Source organism: Nuphar pumila, chromosome 3, assembly GCF_984573655.1.
Source record: "Nuphar pumila chromosome 3, dmNupPumi1.hap1.1, whole genome shotgun sequence".
Classification (NCBI taxonomy): Eukaryota; Viridiplantae; Streptophyta; class Magnoliopsida; order Nymphaeales; family Nymphaeaceae; genus Nuphar; species Nuphar pumila.
The window spans coordinates 968441-983694 of NC_143251.1; the positions used below are offsets into that span (position 1 = coordinate 968441).

Genomic DNA, 15254 nt, shown 5'->3' on the forward strand with positions numbered 1-15254 from the left:
ACTTCTCACTGAAGGGAATAGAGTTTCCCATATTTTGGAATCAGGTTTTCCAAATCTTCCCATCCTTTTGAAGAAGCAAAGAGTTTCCTGGTTCAGAAGGGCTTTCCTGTATAGCAAAAAGCTTCGGGTAACTATGGTTAAAGTTCTTTTCTTGCTTATATGCTTTGTTTGTATACTTGAATATAGCACCATTATGGAAGCGTGTCTCACAGAAATTCAATTGAAGGCTTAGTACTTACCACCCAGGGTGCTGCATGAATGTTTTTTGTCAGGCTTATGTCACATGGTTTAACAAAACCGGAGCATATAAGCAAGAAAAGAACTTTAACCATAGTTACCCGAAGCTTTTTTGCTATACAGGAAAGCCCTTCTTGGTTTAACAAAAGAGGAAATCGTAACTTTACACATGGTTGAGGAAATCAAGACATATTCTTCGAACCGAGGCTGCCTTGGCCAATTAAATTCTACCATAGAGAGAAATTATTGCTGCTTTAAGGCTTTTTACCAGACAACTCTGCGTTTGTTTTGGTATCGGAGCACAAGGGCTCGAACCACTCAAGGACCTTGTTGAAAGGGGAGAGTGGCTTTCAACACGCCTTGCACCTTTTGCATGTCACCGTGTGTTGTTGGGACGTTGCAAGTTCAAATCCCAATGGTATATGGTTGTATAACTGATAGGTGTCTGCCTAACCCCAGCTTTTTCTGACAGAACAAAAAGTAGGTGCTCTTTGGTGCTTTTCTCCTACCAACGCCTCTCTCTCCGCGCCGTGTGTGCATGTGTCTGTATTTGCGTCATCTCTCTACACGGAATGTGCCCCTTGTGTTTTGTTTTGTTTTTTTGGTAAAATAAAGTTGGAACATTTTGGGAACGTTCACATCAATGAGTTGCAAAATCGTGCTATATTTGCGAAAACCTTCCTACTTGTGCCTTTTATGCTCACAAATTTCATATACACGAAAATGCTGCCATATGGACTCTGTCTTCGTTAATACGATAGCTTCTGGGTTGCGAACTGCATCAGCTCTGGCCAAGTTCCTGGGGCCCACCCTGTAGCCACGAGTTTCTTTCAATAAGACAAATATAATAAAATTGTGAAATGGGTACATAACATTGTTTGGTAAATTGAGCACCACTGCCATAAATTTTCCTCAAAACCGCTTGAGCTATTAACTCAATGTTGCATACATGCTGTCACTCTATAGACAACCGGAAAAAAAAAAGGAGAAATATAAAAAGGACAAAGAGATAACATATACAAATGGTTCAGAAAATGTATTTACACTCTAAATTCTGAACCCCCTAATCTTCGATGGGCTGAATCTCTCCCATCATAATACGACGGCTAACCACGTTGAATCCTAGCACTGACGGATTCATAATTTTCTTACCTTTCTTCCCCTTCTTCCCTCCCTTTGCAGACCTATCCAATCCAAGGCCTGCATCTGGGTCACTCGCCAAGCTTGCCTTACCGTCAGTATTTACAGCATCAAAGAAGAGTCTGGTTTCCTTATAGTCACCCCTGTTTCTAAATGCAATCTCAATAACTTCAGGGGACAGCAGCTCCTTATAGTTGATGAACTTATCAATGAACTCGTGATATGGATCCAAAGAACCAAGGTTCTCAATCAGAAGAGACTGGGCCTCTGAAGTTGACTGCTTCAAGCAAAATTCCAGAAAACTAGTATCTAAACAACAGCAAATTAACGGAAAACGGAGGCATAAAGCAAAAATTCATTGTCTCCGGCGAAAAACTCTTAGATAATCTATAACACATTACAAATGACACAACATAAATATGAAACAGATGCATAGCACCACAGATGCTGCATGGATTGCTAAAATCGTTCCGGTAACACAAAGACAAACACGTGCACATGCATACCCATTTTATTTGTGTTTTCTATCAAGGTACATCATTCTCATGCTTGCACTTTGTAAACCATGAAAATATAGTAAAATCAAGCATTCCCCTATTTTTCAAATGATTAGAGGTTAACCTTTTACAACTTTAGTTTCTACCATTTAAAGATATTAATAACCAAATTTCTAGTTTCCAATGTTTGTAATATTCTTTTATTTCTCAGAAAACTTATAAGCATTTCTGCGCTTTAACAAACCCATTTCTCTGTTCTTAAATGTGTTTTGAAGTATTCCTTGCATTTTCAAACAAAAATTTTTCCACGAGGAAAATCCATTTTTGTTTTCACATACAAGCTGTATGGATTGCTATATCTTACTGGCAATCTTATGATAAGTCATAAATATTAAAACAGAAAAGCTACAGATGAGAAAATTCTTCTTTTCAGTGGAAGCAAGATGTCCGCTAGAGAAAAGTTCTTTCAAGATAACAAAAAGGATAATGGAGAACCCCATTAATATAATAGAAAAACCCATAAGTTTTACCATCAGAGAAAAGAAAAAGGAACCCTTTCACATAGCAGAGTTTGGATTAGGATACCCTTTGTACCAGTAAGCCTGAGTGATTCCTTTTCACACCATTCCCTGAAGCCCATGGCCTCTGCAAAAAACGGAAAATAAATAACACGATATTCAACTTTGTCATAGAAAAATGTGACCTTGCCTGTATGCATAGACATAGTTCCTTCCTTGCCTTTCAGAATTGACTGAGCAGAACCAGAAGCAGGTGATGACTGTAAGGCATTGCTGGAAGATTTCTGACGATTCAACGACCCTGCAGAAGCTCCTTTGCCCTTTGATCCCCAGTTATTCACATTAGTAAGGGATGGAAACTCCAAGCTGAAAACATACATAAACATTAGAGGGGGTTCATAAAGAATCTCATATGGTACTTGTTGCAAACAAATGGCTCTTCATTAATTACTACAAAATTCCTTAAATTACCCTTAAATTTTCTATAAATTTTACTAGCAGAGATGATCCATATGTTGACGATATTAAAATATTATGGTCATGGTCCATTAGAAAGCCTAACTAAAGTATATATGTTTTATTTTCCTTTGAAAAAACAATTTTCTCCATTTATGTGTATACATACCAAGCAGGCAAACAACATCAACTCTCTTTTAGTAGTAAGAGTGCAAGATAACCTCTTATTCTTTAGAGAGAGGCCCCAACAGTACACCTAGCACTAGCTCTTTCTACAGCAGTTAGATCACCAGGCACAATGCAAATCCATGAAGCTGCAGACTCCCGGGGTTATCACCAACTCACTATAGCTTTGTTTCACCAGATTCCTTAACATTCAAGAAGTATCACCAACTTACTAATGCGCTGTTTCAGCAGATTCTAACACTCAAGCGTCAAGCACTGTGACAGTATGTCTCTCTTTTCCCCAGTAAATAGGTAGAAGTGGATATATGTGTGGAAGAACTTACATCTAGAGAGTAATGTCTGGTCAGTAGGAAAGGTCATTAACAGCTCACATACTTTAGGAACCTTTTGTTTTCCTGTTTATGTTATGTTATTTACAGTTATTTAATATGTTCTATTTATCAAATTACTAAGTGCCAACTGCCATATGAGTTTCTAATCCACATGCTGCTTGCACACTGGAACAAGCACTTAGAAGAGTTCTATTTCCACAAATAGCACTTCCATTCCCTCTGAAAGCTTCTAGGCACATCATAAAAAAGTTGATCACTAAATGCCCACATTGCTGTCAATATTGCTTGACGGCATGCCAGACAGCTACCATTCTCTGATGATACAAACCTCGTGTTTACCTCATGGCACCATATAATCATTTGCCATGTAAGAAAATGGTATCGCATTGACTATTCTCCAAATTTAATGTTAACATTTAAATCCAGCAGTTCTAATCCTTCTTTACTGCTCTCTGAAAAAAGCACAAGCATCCTACAATATCATTTAGCTTCCCAGGCAAATATGGGTGATTCCTAAATGGACTATTATATTGTTGAAGCCTTATTAGTCAACAATCAAGAGGTCTAGGGAAAAGGAAGACTAAGGATTCCCGTGTTTGTGTTATAAATGTACATAGAATGTCAAAAAAAGGGGCGACAACTAGGGCTGCAATGTGTCAGATCAGGGTCGGGCCATGGTTGGCCCTTAACTGCTCATATATAAAGCATTCGGGTTTGGATTCAGATTCAGAAAATCATCAGGTCAGACAATAGGATGTCCCACATCTAACCAATTTTTTGCTGTTACAATCCCAAATCTGAAATCTATGTGATTTGTAAAATATATTTCAGATCAGTTACAATTGATTATAGTCTATGTCACATGGGTGCGGGGGCGGGGGTGCGGCAAATATATATATATATATATATATATATATATATATATATATATATATATATATATATATATATATATATATATATATATATATATATATATATATATATATATATATATATATATATATATATATATATATATATATAAAGTCCAAATGTTTGACATAAATGACCCTAGGTGCATTGACTGCACCCAGGGTCAGGTTGACCGCATCGGGTGCGGCACCTGGTTGGAGAGTCCCTGTGACATAGATTACAGTCCATGTTAAAATGTTAACCTACATTTCTATCAAGTAAAAGTTACTACAAGAGTTGCTTATGTTGTTATTCAACTGGCTTCAAATCAGCAAAATGTCAATCTTTTATTCATTTACATTCAGTTTGGACTATTCCTCCCCTTTTGGTATAGGACATATATTCCTTCCCAAGGCCTCACAATTCAGATCCCCATCAGGCAATGAGCCTCACTTGTAAAATGTAATACAGCAAAAACTATATATATATATATACACTTTAGAAGGAAATAAGAATATACAAACAGCAAATCCTGCAAATTGCATATGAATGAAGTATTTTTTCCACAAATTTGACCCTGCAGATGTGTTTGTGCTAGGCGCCTAACCAATGCACCAAAAAGCTCTAGGGTGACTAAAGTGCATAAATTCAAGCCCTCAAACAACCAGGATCCTAAGTTCCTAACAACCTACCATGCCCCGCAGCCGACATCATCAACAGCCCACTCCAGGACGGCTTTTTAACTCTAGCCTTGTCTCCAAGTATCCCTGTCCATCTTCTGGCGGTTTTCACACTGGTTCAGACAGCCAATTTCCTAGGTCACCCCTTTTAGAATCCAAACTTGAGCCGTAGAGGTTGCTTTGATACAAAATGTTAGGTTCTTAACCAATACATCAAAAATCCTTGAGTGATAAAAGTGTGTAACGTCAAGCCCTTAAAACATCAGGATCCTAATAGTTCAGCATGGTCCATTTGCTAGGAATCAACATTTGTATTGTGCTTTTTTGATGAATAAATACATTTTTTTAGGCTTAAATATTTACAAAAAATTTGAGTCGATCACTTTCGAGCCCTAAAAGAACCTGTTTGCATGCCATAATCAGATGATCCAAGAGCTGATCCTACAAAGTGGAGCACATACAACACATCTGTACACTCAAGTTACGAAAGAAACATGAAAAAAAAAAACTCTAAATATCCCAGTTCATATGGCAGTTCGTATATATATATATATATATTGGTTACTCGATCCTTCGTCTAAGTTTCCCAGCTGGCTATGTTGCCAGGTCAACCAAGCCCTCACCTAGTCTTTAGCCAATGTCTAGGCCACTTTGCGCAACTAGGTGAGGGCTGGTAAGTGGTCATACTTTTACTACATAAGGATGTATTCAGATGCATTTATATATTCATTGTTGGTCAGTTTAACTCATACCAGTTAGCTGAGAAGAAATTTAAAGGCATACACTTACATGCATTAGAATAGAAGTAAAACCTACATGTAACTCCAGAAGACAATAAAAATTATAAAAGATTACTAATTTATAAACCTAAATCCATAATCACTTTTATCAGTAATCCCATTTTAAAGAGAAATTTCTTAAGTGTGTATCATATTAAAAAACTGTGTTGCTTCAAATATTAAAGAAACAAAAAAAAACCTTAATAGCATGTCAACCCTTGAGGACACTTTGATGTCCGAAATATCCAAACCAAATACATAATCTTGAAAAGAATTTTTGAACTAGATGTAGATACTAAAAATGGAACAATGATGCTGCAGTATGCCCCTAGTAAGCAAACTGTTTGGTCCATCAGTATGCTTTTACCCAGCTTATAGCAACTTCAAGAAAATATTTTGTGGGCAAGCCTATACAAATATGCAGAATATGTTCACAGGTTATGGTCTCAAAAATAATAATAATACAGAATCATAAGTTGTTCTCATATACAATAGCAACTACAAAAGATGTGGCCCCAAGTGATATCTATCTAATCAACACACACCATGTGCAGGGACAAGGCATTAGACAAAAACTTTATGGTTTCAATTTAATGATACTTCTTAAAGGGACAGGGCATAATGAAGCAAAACCAATGTGAAATTTCAGAAACTAAAGACCGGGAAACAAATTCCAAAATCAATTTTAACTTAAATTGATGATAGCTAATAAAATCGTAGAACCAACTGCAAGGAGTGGCAAATGAATTTTACAACCCAAACCCATTACTATGACCATGTAAAGTTCCAAAATTTCATGGGAAAGGATAGCATTTCTGGAGTGAAACTTTTGTTTGATGAGGTCAGGAATGCTCATTGAGTTTTCACTAGATTTCACAGAGCAATGCAACAGCCACAGGTGCCTACCAAAGGGTAGCAAGTAACTAATGCATGAAACTGTGGAGTGCCATGAATAAACAGCAATTTCATGGTGCATGCCCCATGTCAAACCAAAATAGTGTATATTATTTCCAAAATTAGGAATATGATCTTACTGCTTAGCTTCTTGTTTTGGCTGCTCCAAAGGACCCCAGAACAGATCATCTTCAGTCCGTGATCTTGAATGGGCAGAAGAAACTGAACTGATTGGGATAGGAGATGCTTCTTTTGATAGTGATGATCCAGACATTTGAAATGAAGAACCACTTCCTCGAATGTTCCGATTTGCTTGGCTTTTCGGTGCAGAAATTTGAGGTTGGGATTGAGCAGAAAGGGATTTTTTCTCCTGCTCTTTCTGGATTTCTCTCAATGATGTGGCCTTGGAGATTTTTCCTGCATCATTAGACCAGGCAGGTGCAGGAACAGAGTTTGTCTGATCCCCCTTCCAAAGAACAAAATCCCCTAATGAAGGACCAGAAGGTGGAACGGGCAAGACTTCCTTCTCTTGTTGCATTTGGCGTGAACTTTTACCCCTTTCATTTGGAATGGATGCAATCGGTGGATCTGAAACAATAACATTTGATAATGTCTTGGTGCCTGTGCCCTTGGATTTTGTTGCCCTTTTACGACTCTTCTTAGTATCTTTGGCCTCAATAAAGTCATCAACATCGTTAGAAGATGCAGGTTCCTCAAGCTGTGCTAGTGGCAAAACAGAACCCTTTTCAACTTGATTAGGAATATCTAATTCTCTCTCAGCAGTCTTGGCCAAGACTTCTTCAGCTAGCAAGTCATGTAACTGGCTTTTCTTGTTCTTAGGACCTGAAGCAACCATAGAATTCACTGTGACAAATTGTGAATTCACCCCATCTTGCTTATCATCTCTAGTGTTTTTAGCATCTGAATTGGCAAGAACACCAGCCCAGGGAGTGACTGATGAAAGACTTAAAGGATGTACAGATGCTGAAACTTCAGGAACCTTTTCAGCTAAAGCCTTTTGTTGTTCCTCTTGCTGAATTTCCAGCAGGGACTTTGGCTTCAGTCCAGGAGCAGATTTCCATGCACAATGACTAGAAGGTGCCTGCACATCACCTTTCACATGTTCAACTTTGCTTGTAGCATCCCTAATCCCAACAGGCTCTGAAGAATCAACACAGCCACTACCTAGGGAATGATGGTTGGGAATAGTGTCTGCTAGAAGTACCCCATGTTTTGCATCTAACATCTTTTGTGTGGATGTTGAACACACAGCCTCTCCTGTTTCCATGCATCCACTGGATTTCATGTTCCCCATGCTTATCCCCTCCACCTCAACATTTTTCTTCAGCTGCTGGGAAGGAATTGTCTTGGGCAGTCCCCTTCCCTGATCTAACGAGGACTGCACTTTTAAATTCTTTTGCTTTCTGGACTTCTTCTCGGAATCTTTCTTCAACTCGCGTTCCTCTGCACTTTTGGTTTCTTTGGCAGAAGCATCAGCATGAGACTGCATGTTTATCAAGTTTGATTCTTCAGCAGCATCAACTGGTAAGGTTTCCTTCTCATTATTTTTTCCAGAGAAAGAACTGCCACTCCTGTCAGTCACATCAGAAGAGGGGACTGGTGCAGCAATCTGTGGAGAATCCGAGGTTATTCCAGCACAACTTCCATCATCTTTCAACACACGCTCTGAGTGAACATTTTGTGACCATTCAACTGCTGCAGGAAATCTATCTAAACCTTGATTATTCTTTTGAAGCAACAATTCATCTGACAACTTCTCCATTGCTTCAGTCGCATGTGATGTAATCCTAGTAGGAGCGGAATCATTCACAGCAAGTGATGACACAGACATGGGTTTCTGGATGGCTTCAATAGGATGTGCAAAGGTAGCTTCTTGACCTCCTGAAAGAGAAATACCCCCAGAAAGTTGATGGGGCAATGGCACAGGTGGAACTTCAGAACTAATAAGAGAATTAACCTCCACAGATACTTGTGATGACAGACCTGAAAACTTAGCCACATGTTCATCAAGTGAATGACTGAAGTTCTCAAGGACATGACTTTCCCGTGAAACGGGGATTGCCTGCTGGATGGTCTGTGGAATCTGTGAATTAATGTGAAATGATTCCTGTAGTTGCTGAAGCATCCGATGATCTATAGCAGCACTTCCCGGTGAAACAGCTGCAGGAAGTTGACCGTACGATAATTCACCAAAGTTCTGATGACCTTGATGTTCTGATAGAACCTGAGAAAGAAGTTGTTGCTGCTGCTGCTGCAGCAGCAGCAATTGATGCTGCTGCTCTTGCTTCTGTTGTTGAGAAAGTAACATAAGCTTATCTAAAAGAGATAACTGGTTAGGCATTGCTGTCTGAGGATTTATCTGAAGTTGGGAGAGCAAATATTGCTGCTGTAATATACTTAACATCTGAGGATCCTGAGAAATCCCAGAAGAAAGAAGCTTTTCTTGTGAGGCCATACTGGAAGGATGATCGACAAGTTGGGTAACCACAGGTGAAAATGATGGCAAATGCTGAGGAGGCAACCTTTGCTGCTGGGAACCATAACTGGATTGTGAAGTGAAATTCTGCATATGATGTCTGTCCACCTTATCTTGAAGAATATCAAACCCACTTGGAACATTGGCACTTGATCTGGTGTCAGGGTAATTTGACCATGGGGTGGACCCAATATTAACAACAGAAGTCGAGGTCTTATCAGCACCACCTTGTAGGATAGACATTATGTCCACAAACTGAGAGTTCTGAGGCATCTGAACAGGTCCATCTGACATCAGAGGCAGCAGTTTTGAATGTGAAATAGAAGAATTAGTTACAACCTCTGTCTTTGACATCATAGGGATTGTATCTCTTCCAGGCCAGTTATGGAAAGAACTTGGAAGTGACCCCTGATGGTCTGATGACATTCTCTGAGCAAAGAGATAGTTCACATCAGCTCCAATGGCTTGCACAACTCCAGCACTACTTCCAAGGTGTCCTTGAGAGCCTACAGAGAAATAAAGTACAGCACTAAGACATCTTAGTTCCACGAATACCACAACAAGCAATTATACAAAAACTGCTTTACCATGACAGATGCAAGCTATTCATCAAGGGAACAAACCTTCTGGCAGTGTGAATGTTTCTCTTGAATTTCTCATGTTTGCAGGCATTAATGGATCTAAAAATCTATTCTCCATTTCAGCTGCCAACTCGCGTCTACTTCCCAGATCATTTTTTGTCCTGATTGCAGCATCCACAATCTCACTTTGTTTTTGCAGACCAAATCCTGGAGGAGGCCCAGATTTTGTTCGTAAGTGTGGCATGATCTCTCCGAGGGATGAGAATGGTGCATCAGCTGAATCACTGGCCAAGCAAACTTGTAGATCCAAATCGAAGTATCCTGCTTCAAACCATCCTATCAAATCACTCCCTTGAAATGGACCTTGAACCTCACCCTGAGGATCTTTATAATAAAGGGATAGATCCTCAGGAGGAATCTGCAGATGTGGTTTCCAAACGGCTGCCTTCTCTTTAAAACCAGAAGCATCTTCCCTGCCAAGCATCATATTTGTTTCCCTTCTGTCAAAAACGCCAGATGTTTGCCTTCTAAGATTGAAATTTCTGCTCAAATCTGGTTGAGGACCCTCCTTGAACTGAACATTCCACTCGTCCTTGTGACGTGATAACAGGACAGATGGGTCATTTCCCCATTCAGAATCTTGATTTTTTCTTGATTGTGGCCAGTCCATATCAGATGCTTTTGGCATACCATCAGCTGTCCAATCTCTCCATTCACCAAATGGTCCATGTGACTGATCTCCAATAGGCTGAGATCTCCATGGCATGCCTCTATTTGCAAAAACGTTTTCCTTCATGCTTGTATCACCATGGGTTACTTCATCTGGCTTCTTAGGAGCAACACCTTCAGTCCTTGAAGCTGCAAAGACTAAAGAACTTATATAAGAAAACTCAAATAGACATTAAATATTTCAAAAATGAAAAGTCTAACAAGTTCAAAATGCTTCCAATAATGACAGCACCTTCCATGCTAAATTTGTTGTCCTGGAAAGGAAAACAGTTTTGAGTTGAATCCACCTTGTGGTCACCCCCAAATGATTTCAATTTCTCCATAACACGGCTCTCAGAGTAACTCACACAGTTTCCTTTCAAGTTGCCAGCAGTTTCTGCTTTGTAGTCTTCAAGGGCTGCAGGAAGATCCTCTCTATTTCCTGCCCAAACATAAATTAAAAAAACTTCAACAGTCAACCACATGACATCACTAAAATGTTAAAGTTATCCTTAAAGGTTGAAGTACCAATCCTGGTTCTCCTATATTGGGTTGTATCTATAGAGTTCCGGCCGACAGAACCATCCTTTGAGACTGGAGGTAGCCCGCTACTTATTATGTCTCCTTTGTCAATTCCATTTAAAATTGACTGCCAAGGGAAGTAATTAACAAATATCAGCTAAAATATGATTAACATTTGCAAAATAAGCTATCAACAGGATTACCTCTTCTTCAGGAGTAGGAGCAAAAAAGGCCAGAGGCTCAAGAGGTTCCCCATGTGTGAGACCAGAAGAATCCACCCCATCTGGCTTTTTATATGTTTTAACATCTGTCATCCTGTATATATCAAGCAATCTAGTCCTAGTATATCTCATAACAGAAGTGTCCCCATGAACAGCTTCACACTTCTCTGGTGTACCAATGTTATGCGAAGAGGCATTAATCCCCATGCTTGCATAAGAGACACCCCTTCCTCGACCAGCAGGAAAACTAATAGGAACATTGTCTCCCCGTCCCCTACCAGACCCAAACATTGGAACCTGCTTGGTTGGAGTCAATGTAGGATGATGTGAAGGGTCACCCCTCCCCCGATATTGTGAAGTAGCACGCCATGAACGTGAATATTGGTCTGACTCCCTATCAGTTTCCTTTGCATGAATACTAATAGCAGGTGCTACTTTATCACGAGTTACCTCCACATCTCTTCCAGTATCTGACCACTTGTCACGCCAACTTTCAGACTCCTTATCATCTGGGCCCCAACGTGTGCTCCACTTGCTCTCGCGACGTTGTTCATAAGTAGTGTCTCTGCTACCAGAATCGCCCCAGCGCTCCAACGGAAGCCTCCTTGTTTCTCCAGTATTTCTATTAGACAAGCTCTCACCCCACCTTTCGGGCTTCCGAGTCTCGCTGTGCTCTTTTTCACCATCCCTCCTTCGATCTTTGCGAACAGCAGAGTTATTATCTCTTTCTTCATCTTGCCAACGATCACGGCGACCAGATTCCGAGTCATGCAGAGGCAACCGCCAAACATCCTTTTTCTTTTCGACATCATGAGGCTCCTCGCTGTTCCCTGGTGCTCTCTTCAGAACATCCATTTGACTGGTGTAGTTAGGATAAACGCTCACATGAGAGTCCTATAAAGCATCATGCATCAAAAAAATGTGAACTGTTAAGTATCAAGGAAATGAACCAGCCTCTAGGTGAGAATAGTTGGTTGGACCCCTGAGCCAGTATTAAGCATGCCCAGGACTAAAAGACAGAAGTTGATTTTTTAACTGATATCAAACTGTCATAAGCATCTGATAAATCACCATAACCCTGTGATCACTGCAGTCTGCAAATAGACCCAAAATTTTACACTTACCCCTGATGATATGCCTGGCTTGTTCTCCAGAGGCTTGGAGAGAAGCCATTGTGGTGAAAGAGGCACAGAGTTCTCAGGCTCTTGAATATCTGCAAGATTAACATATAAGACCTGAATAAAGCGCTCCATGCATATCAAAACAGATCCACACACTGCCCTTAAACTTAAGTTAGTAGTAGAAAGCACGGTACCTAGTGACTGGTGAGAATTTTGATCACTTCAAATGTTTTTGTAACAAATTACAAAATGCTTGTTAAGGCAAGATCGTCGAATATTTAAAGTGCACTATTTCCCAGAATATTGGGTTAGAGAAATAGATTAAGATATAAGACCTGAATAAAGTGCCCCATGCATATCAAAACAGATCCACACACTGCCCTTAAAATTAAGTTAGTGGTAGAAAGCACGGTACCGAGTGACTGATGAGAATTTTGATCACTTCAAATGTTTTTGTAACAAATTACAAAATGCTTGTTAAGGCAAGATCGTCAAATGTTTTTGTAACAAATTACAAAATGCTTGTTAAGGCAAGATCGTCCAATATTTAAAGTGCACTATTTCGCCAAATATTGGATTAGATACATAGATTAACATATAAGACCTGAATAAAGTGCCCCATGAATATCAAAACAGATCCACACACTGCCCTTAAAATTAAGTTAGTAGTAACTGGTGAGAATTTTGATCACTTTTGTAACAAATTACAAAATGCTTGTTAAGGCAAGATCGTCCAATATTTAAAGTGCACTGTTTCCCCGAATATTGGGTTAGATACATAGATGCATACATATATTGACCTCTTCCTCCATATTTTTTCAAACTTTAACAGATAAAGGCCTTTCTGTTGTATAAAAAAATTCCAGAAAACAAGGTTCTGCGCTATGATGGAGAATCCAGATATTTATAAGTTTATAAAACAATTGGAAAGTATGTCTGAATAGCGCTGGAAATTTGAAACTTATAACACACCAAAAAGCTAAAAGGCAAACACGTTCAAAAGAACAGTTTACGTAAGAGTGCCATCTAAAAAAGTGATGGCAACTATAACCATGAAGCACTCACAGGCAATCTATGGTACTAAAAGCAAGATGCAGTTCTATGCAAGGGAAATTGAAGTCTAGTAGTTTTTCTCTTATAAACAAGAAACTGGTTAAAAAGTTGTTCGGCTATGACATCCTAGGTCACTCAATACGTGTAAAGACGCCTAGTCCCATCTCTATCACCGGGCACTCTACAGAGTTTGTGAGCGCACACAAAAACTCAGTGAAGCAGCAGGCCAATCAGGCTGAGCAGACAATTGCAGAAGGTTGCATATGCACCCATTTCCTTCTTCCATCAAAATATCCAGTTCAATACATAAGGGACAATGGTTAAAAACTGCAGATCACGTACAAAATAAATCATCATCCATGTGTGCAACTGTCACACGGACCAAAATAAAAACCTACTATTGAATCCTACAGGGGTTATCCCCCAGTTTGCCTATTCACCAAAAAAAAAAAAAAACTAGCCCTCACACATAGGGTCCACACGCCTGATATCCATTATTATACGCGTACATCCGAAAAAACACGATAGTGGTTAGATTTTGTCAGGACCGAACGACTTGTATTGGTTTAAATATTAACAATAAGGCCCCTCTGTCTTCAAATAAAGGAAAAAACCACAATCTTGTATATCGGGAAGAGCCTGCTCGAGAATCCCTAGTGCAATAAACTTAGATACTTGAAAGCCGTGAAAGAATTGAAATTTCGAAGAAGAAATTTGTTAGAAATAATAAAGGAAGCCAAATACCAAGCTAAAATCTGAAAATTTGTCCCCAGGAAAAAAACAAAAGGGGAGGGAAGCAGATGCGGAACTGGCCCGCAGATACAAGTAGTGTGGAGAGAACCGCTAGACATGTAGGTCTTGTTCGAACATCGAGAAATAATAGGGCATCGACTCCAAATAGGAAGGAATCGCAGAGATTGTGAGCGGCGCGGGCAGGAAAAGAGAGGGGACGTGATCTTTACGAGTTGGGCTGAAGAGAACGATAGAGGGAGAGAGCACCTTTGGAGACCGGCGGCGGATGTGAAGGGTGGACGGAGAGTTGCTTCCGGCGAGTTTCGGCATTGGTCCTCTCTTCGGCCATGGAGGATCGAGCGGAGAAGCTCCGACAATGAAAAGAAAACTCGAACGACGGGAGGCAAGGGCGTGTGAATGGCAGAGAGAGAGAGAGAGAGAGAGAGAGAGAGAGAGGAACCTTTTCGGCCTGTTTTCAAAGCGGATATAGCAAGAGGAGAAAGCGAGGAGGAGAAATACTTGCCCTTTTTCGGCTTCATATTTACTAATCTGCCACTCCATGTCCCTCTCCCTTACGTTGACCCTTGGACTGGCTCTCGTGAGGGAGCCCTAACTGCTGTGCTTCCTTTCTCGATGAGTGCTTGAACGGCATCCTCACACCAAAGAGAGAGAGAGAGAGAGATGTCGTTCATCATTGCGATGAACGGCATCCAACCCAACCACCATGGTCTTTTCCCTCTGCCCTAAGCCGATGCCGTTTCCATCGCAAGAACCAACAGCTCTGAAAAATTTTGTGTGGCCCATCTGAACCTATAAGCTATCACACCATGATGGTTGGATGAACAGCGCCGGTAGGGATGTAATCGGATCGGCCTGAATCTAGGCATTACTAGATCCAACTTTATCTCATCGTTCGTAGCAAAGGGAAAAAAAATGTAATACCACATCCGAATCTAAATAGCTAATCAAACATTTTTTATATGTAATTGGATCAAGTAATCCGGCAGATTTGAATTCGGTTCAAACTTATATATATATATATATGGATTCGAACGCAAATTTGCATAGTATATCTAAATCCCGTTGTTAAGCATATCTAATTTGCTTTACCAAACGACTAATCAGACCAACAGGGGGGGGGGGGGGGGGGGGGCTCCACTTGTGTTGGGACGTTGCAAGTTAGAATCCCAATGGTACTGGTAGGGA

General features: G+C 40.0%; 1 protein-coding gene across 4 annotated transcripts; it reads right to left on the reverse strand.

The window, feature by feature from the left end:
• Window positions 1-1114: 1114 nt before the first annotated feature.
• Window positions 1115-14475, reverse strand: LOC149841574 (protein ESSENTIAL FOR POTEXVIRUS ACCUMULATION 1-like). 4 transcript variants are annotated; one of them, XM_089998553.1, is made up of 10 exons: window positions 14316-14475; window positions 12267-12355; window positions 11125-12036; window positions 10928-11048; window positions 10653-10841; window positions 9734-10549; window positions 6754-9616; window positions 2613-2758; window positions 2460-2519; window positions 1115-1686 (listed from the first exon to the last, which is right to left on the reverse strand). In XM_089998553.1, exons 1-10 carry the CDS (start codon window positions 14395-14397, stop codon window positions 1301-1303), a joined length of 5664 nt encoding a protein of 1887 aa, XP_089854679.1. In that variant the 5' UTR covers window positions 14398-14475; the 3' UTR covers window positions 1115-1300. The 4 variants fall into 4 exon arrangements, with proteins under 4 accessions (XP_089854679.1, XP_089854678.1, XP_089854680.1 ...); XM_089998552.1 differs by having other exon boundaries at window positions 2583-2758; XM_089998554.1 differs by lacking the exon at window positions 12267-12355 and having other exon boundaries at window positions 2583-2758.
• Between the last annotated feature and the right edge of the window lie 779 nt (window positions 14476-15254).

Coding starts and splice junctions, on each gene's coding strand:
- LOC149841574 (XM_089998552.1), bottom strand. CDS start 14,397: ATGGCCGAAGAGAGGACCAATGCCGAAACTCGCCGGAAGCAACTCTCC. Junction 9,617..9,733: donor AACATTCACACTGCCAGAAG/GTTTGTTCCCTT, acceptor ATTTCTCTGTAG/GCTCTCAAGGACACCTTGGA. Junction 2,759..6,753: donor CCAAAACAAGAAGCTAAGCA/GTAAGATCATAT, acceptor GTATGTTTTCAG/CTTGGAGTTTCCATCCCTTA.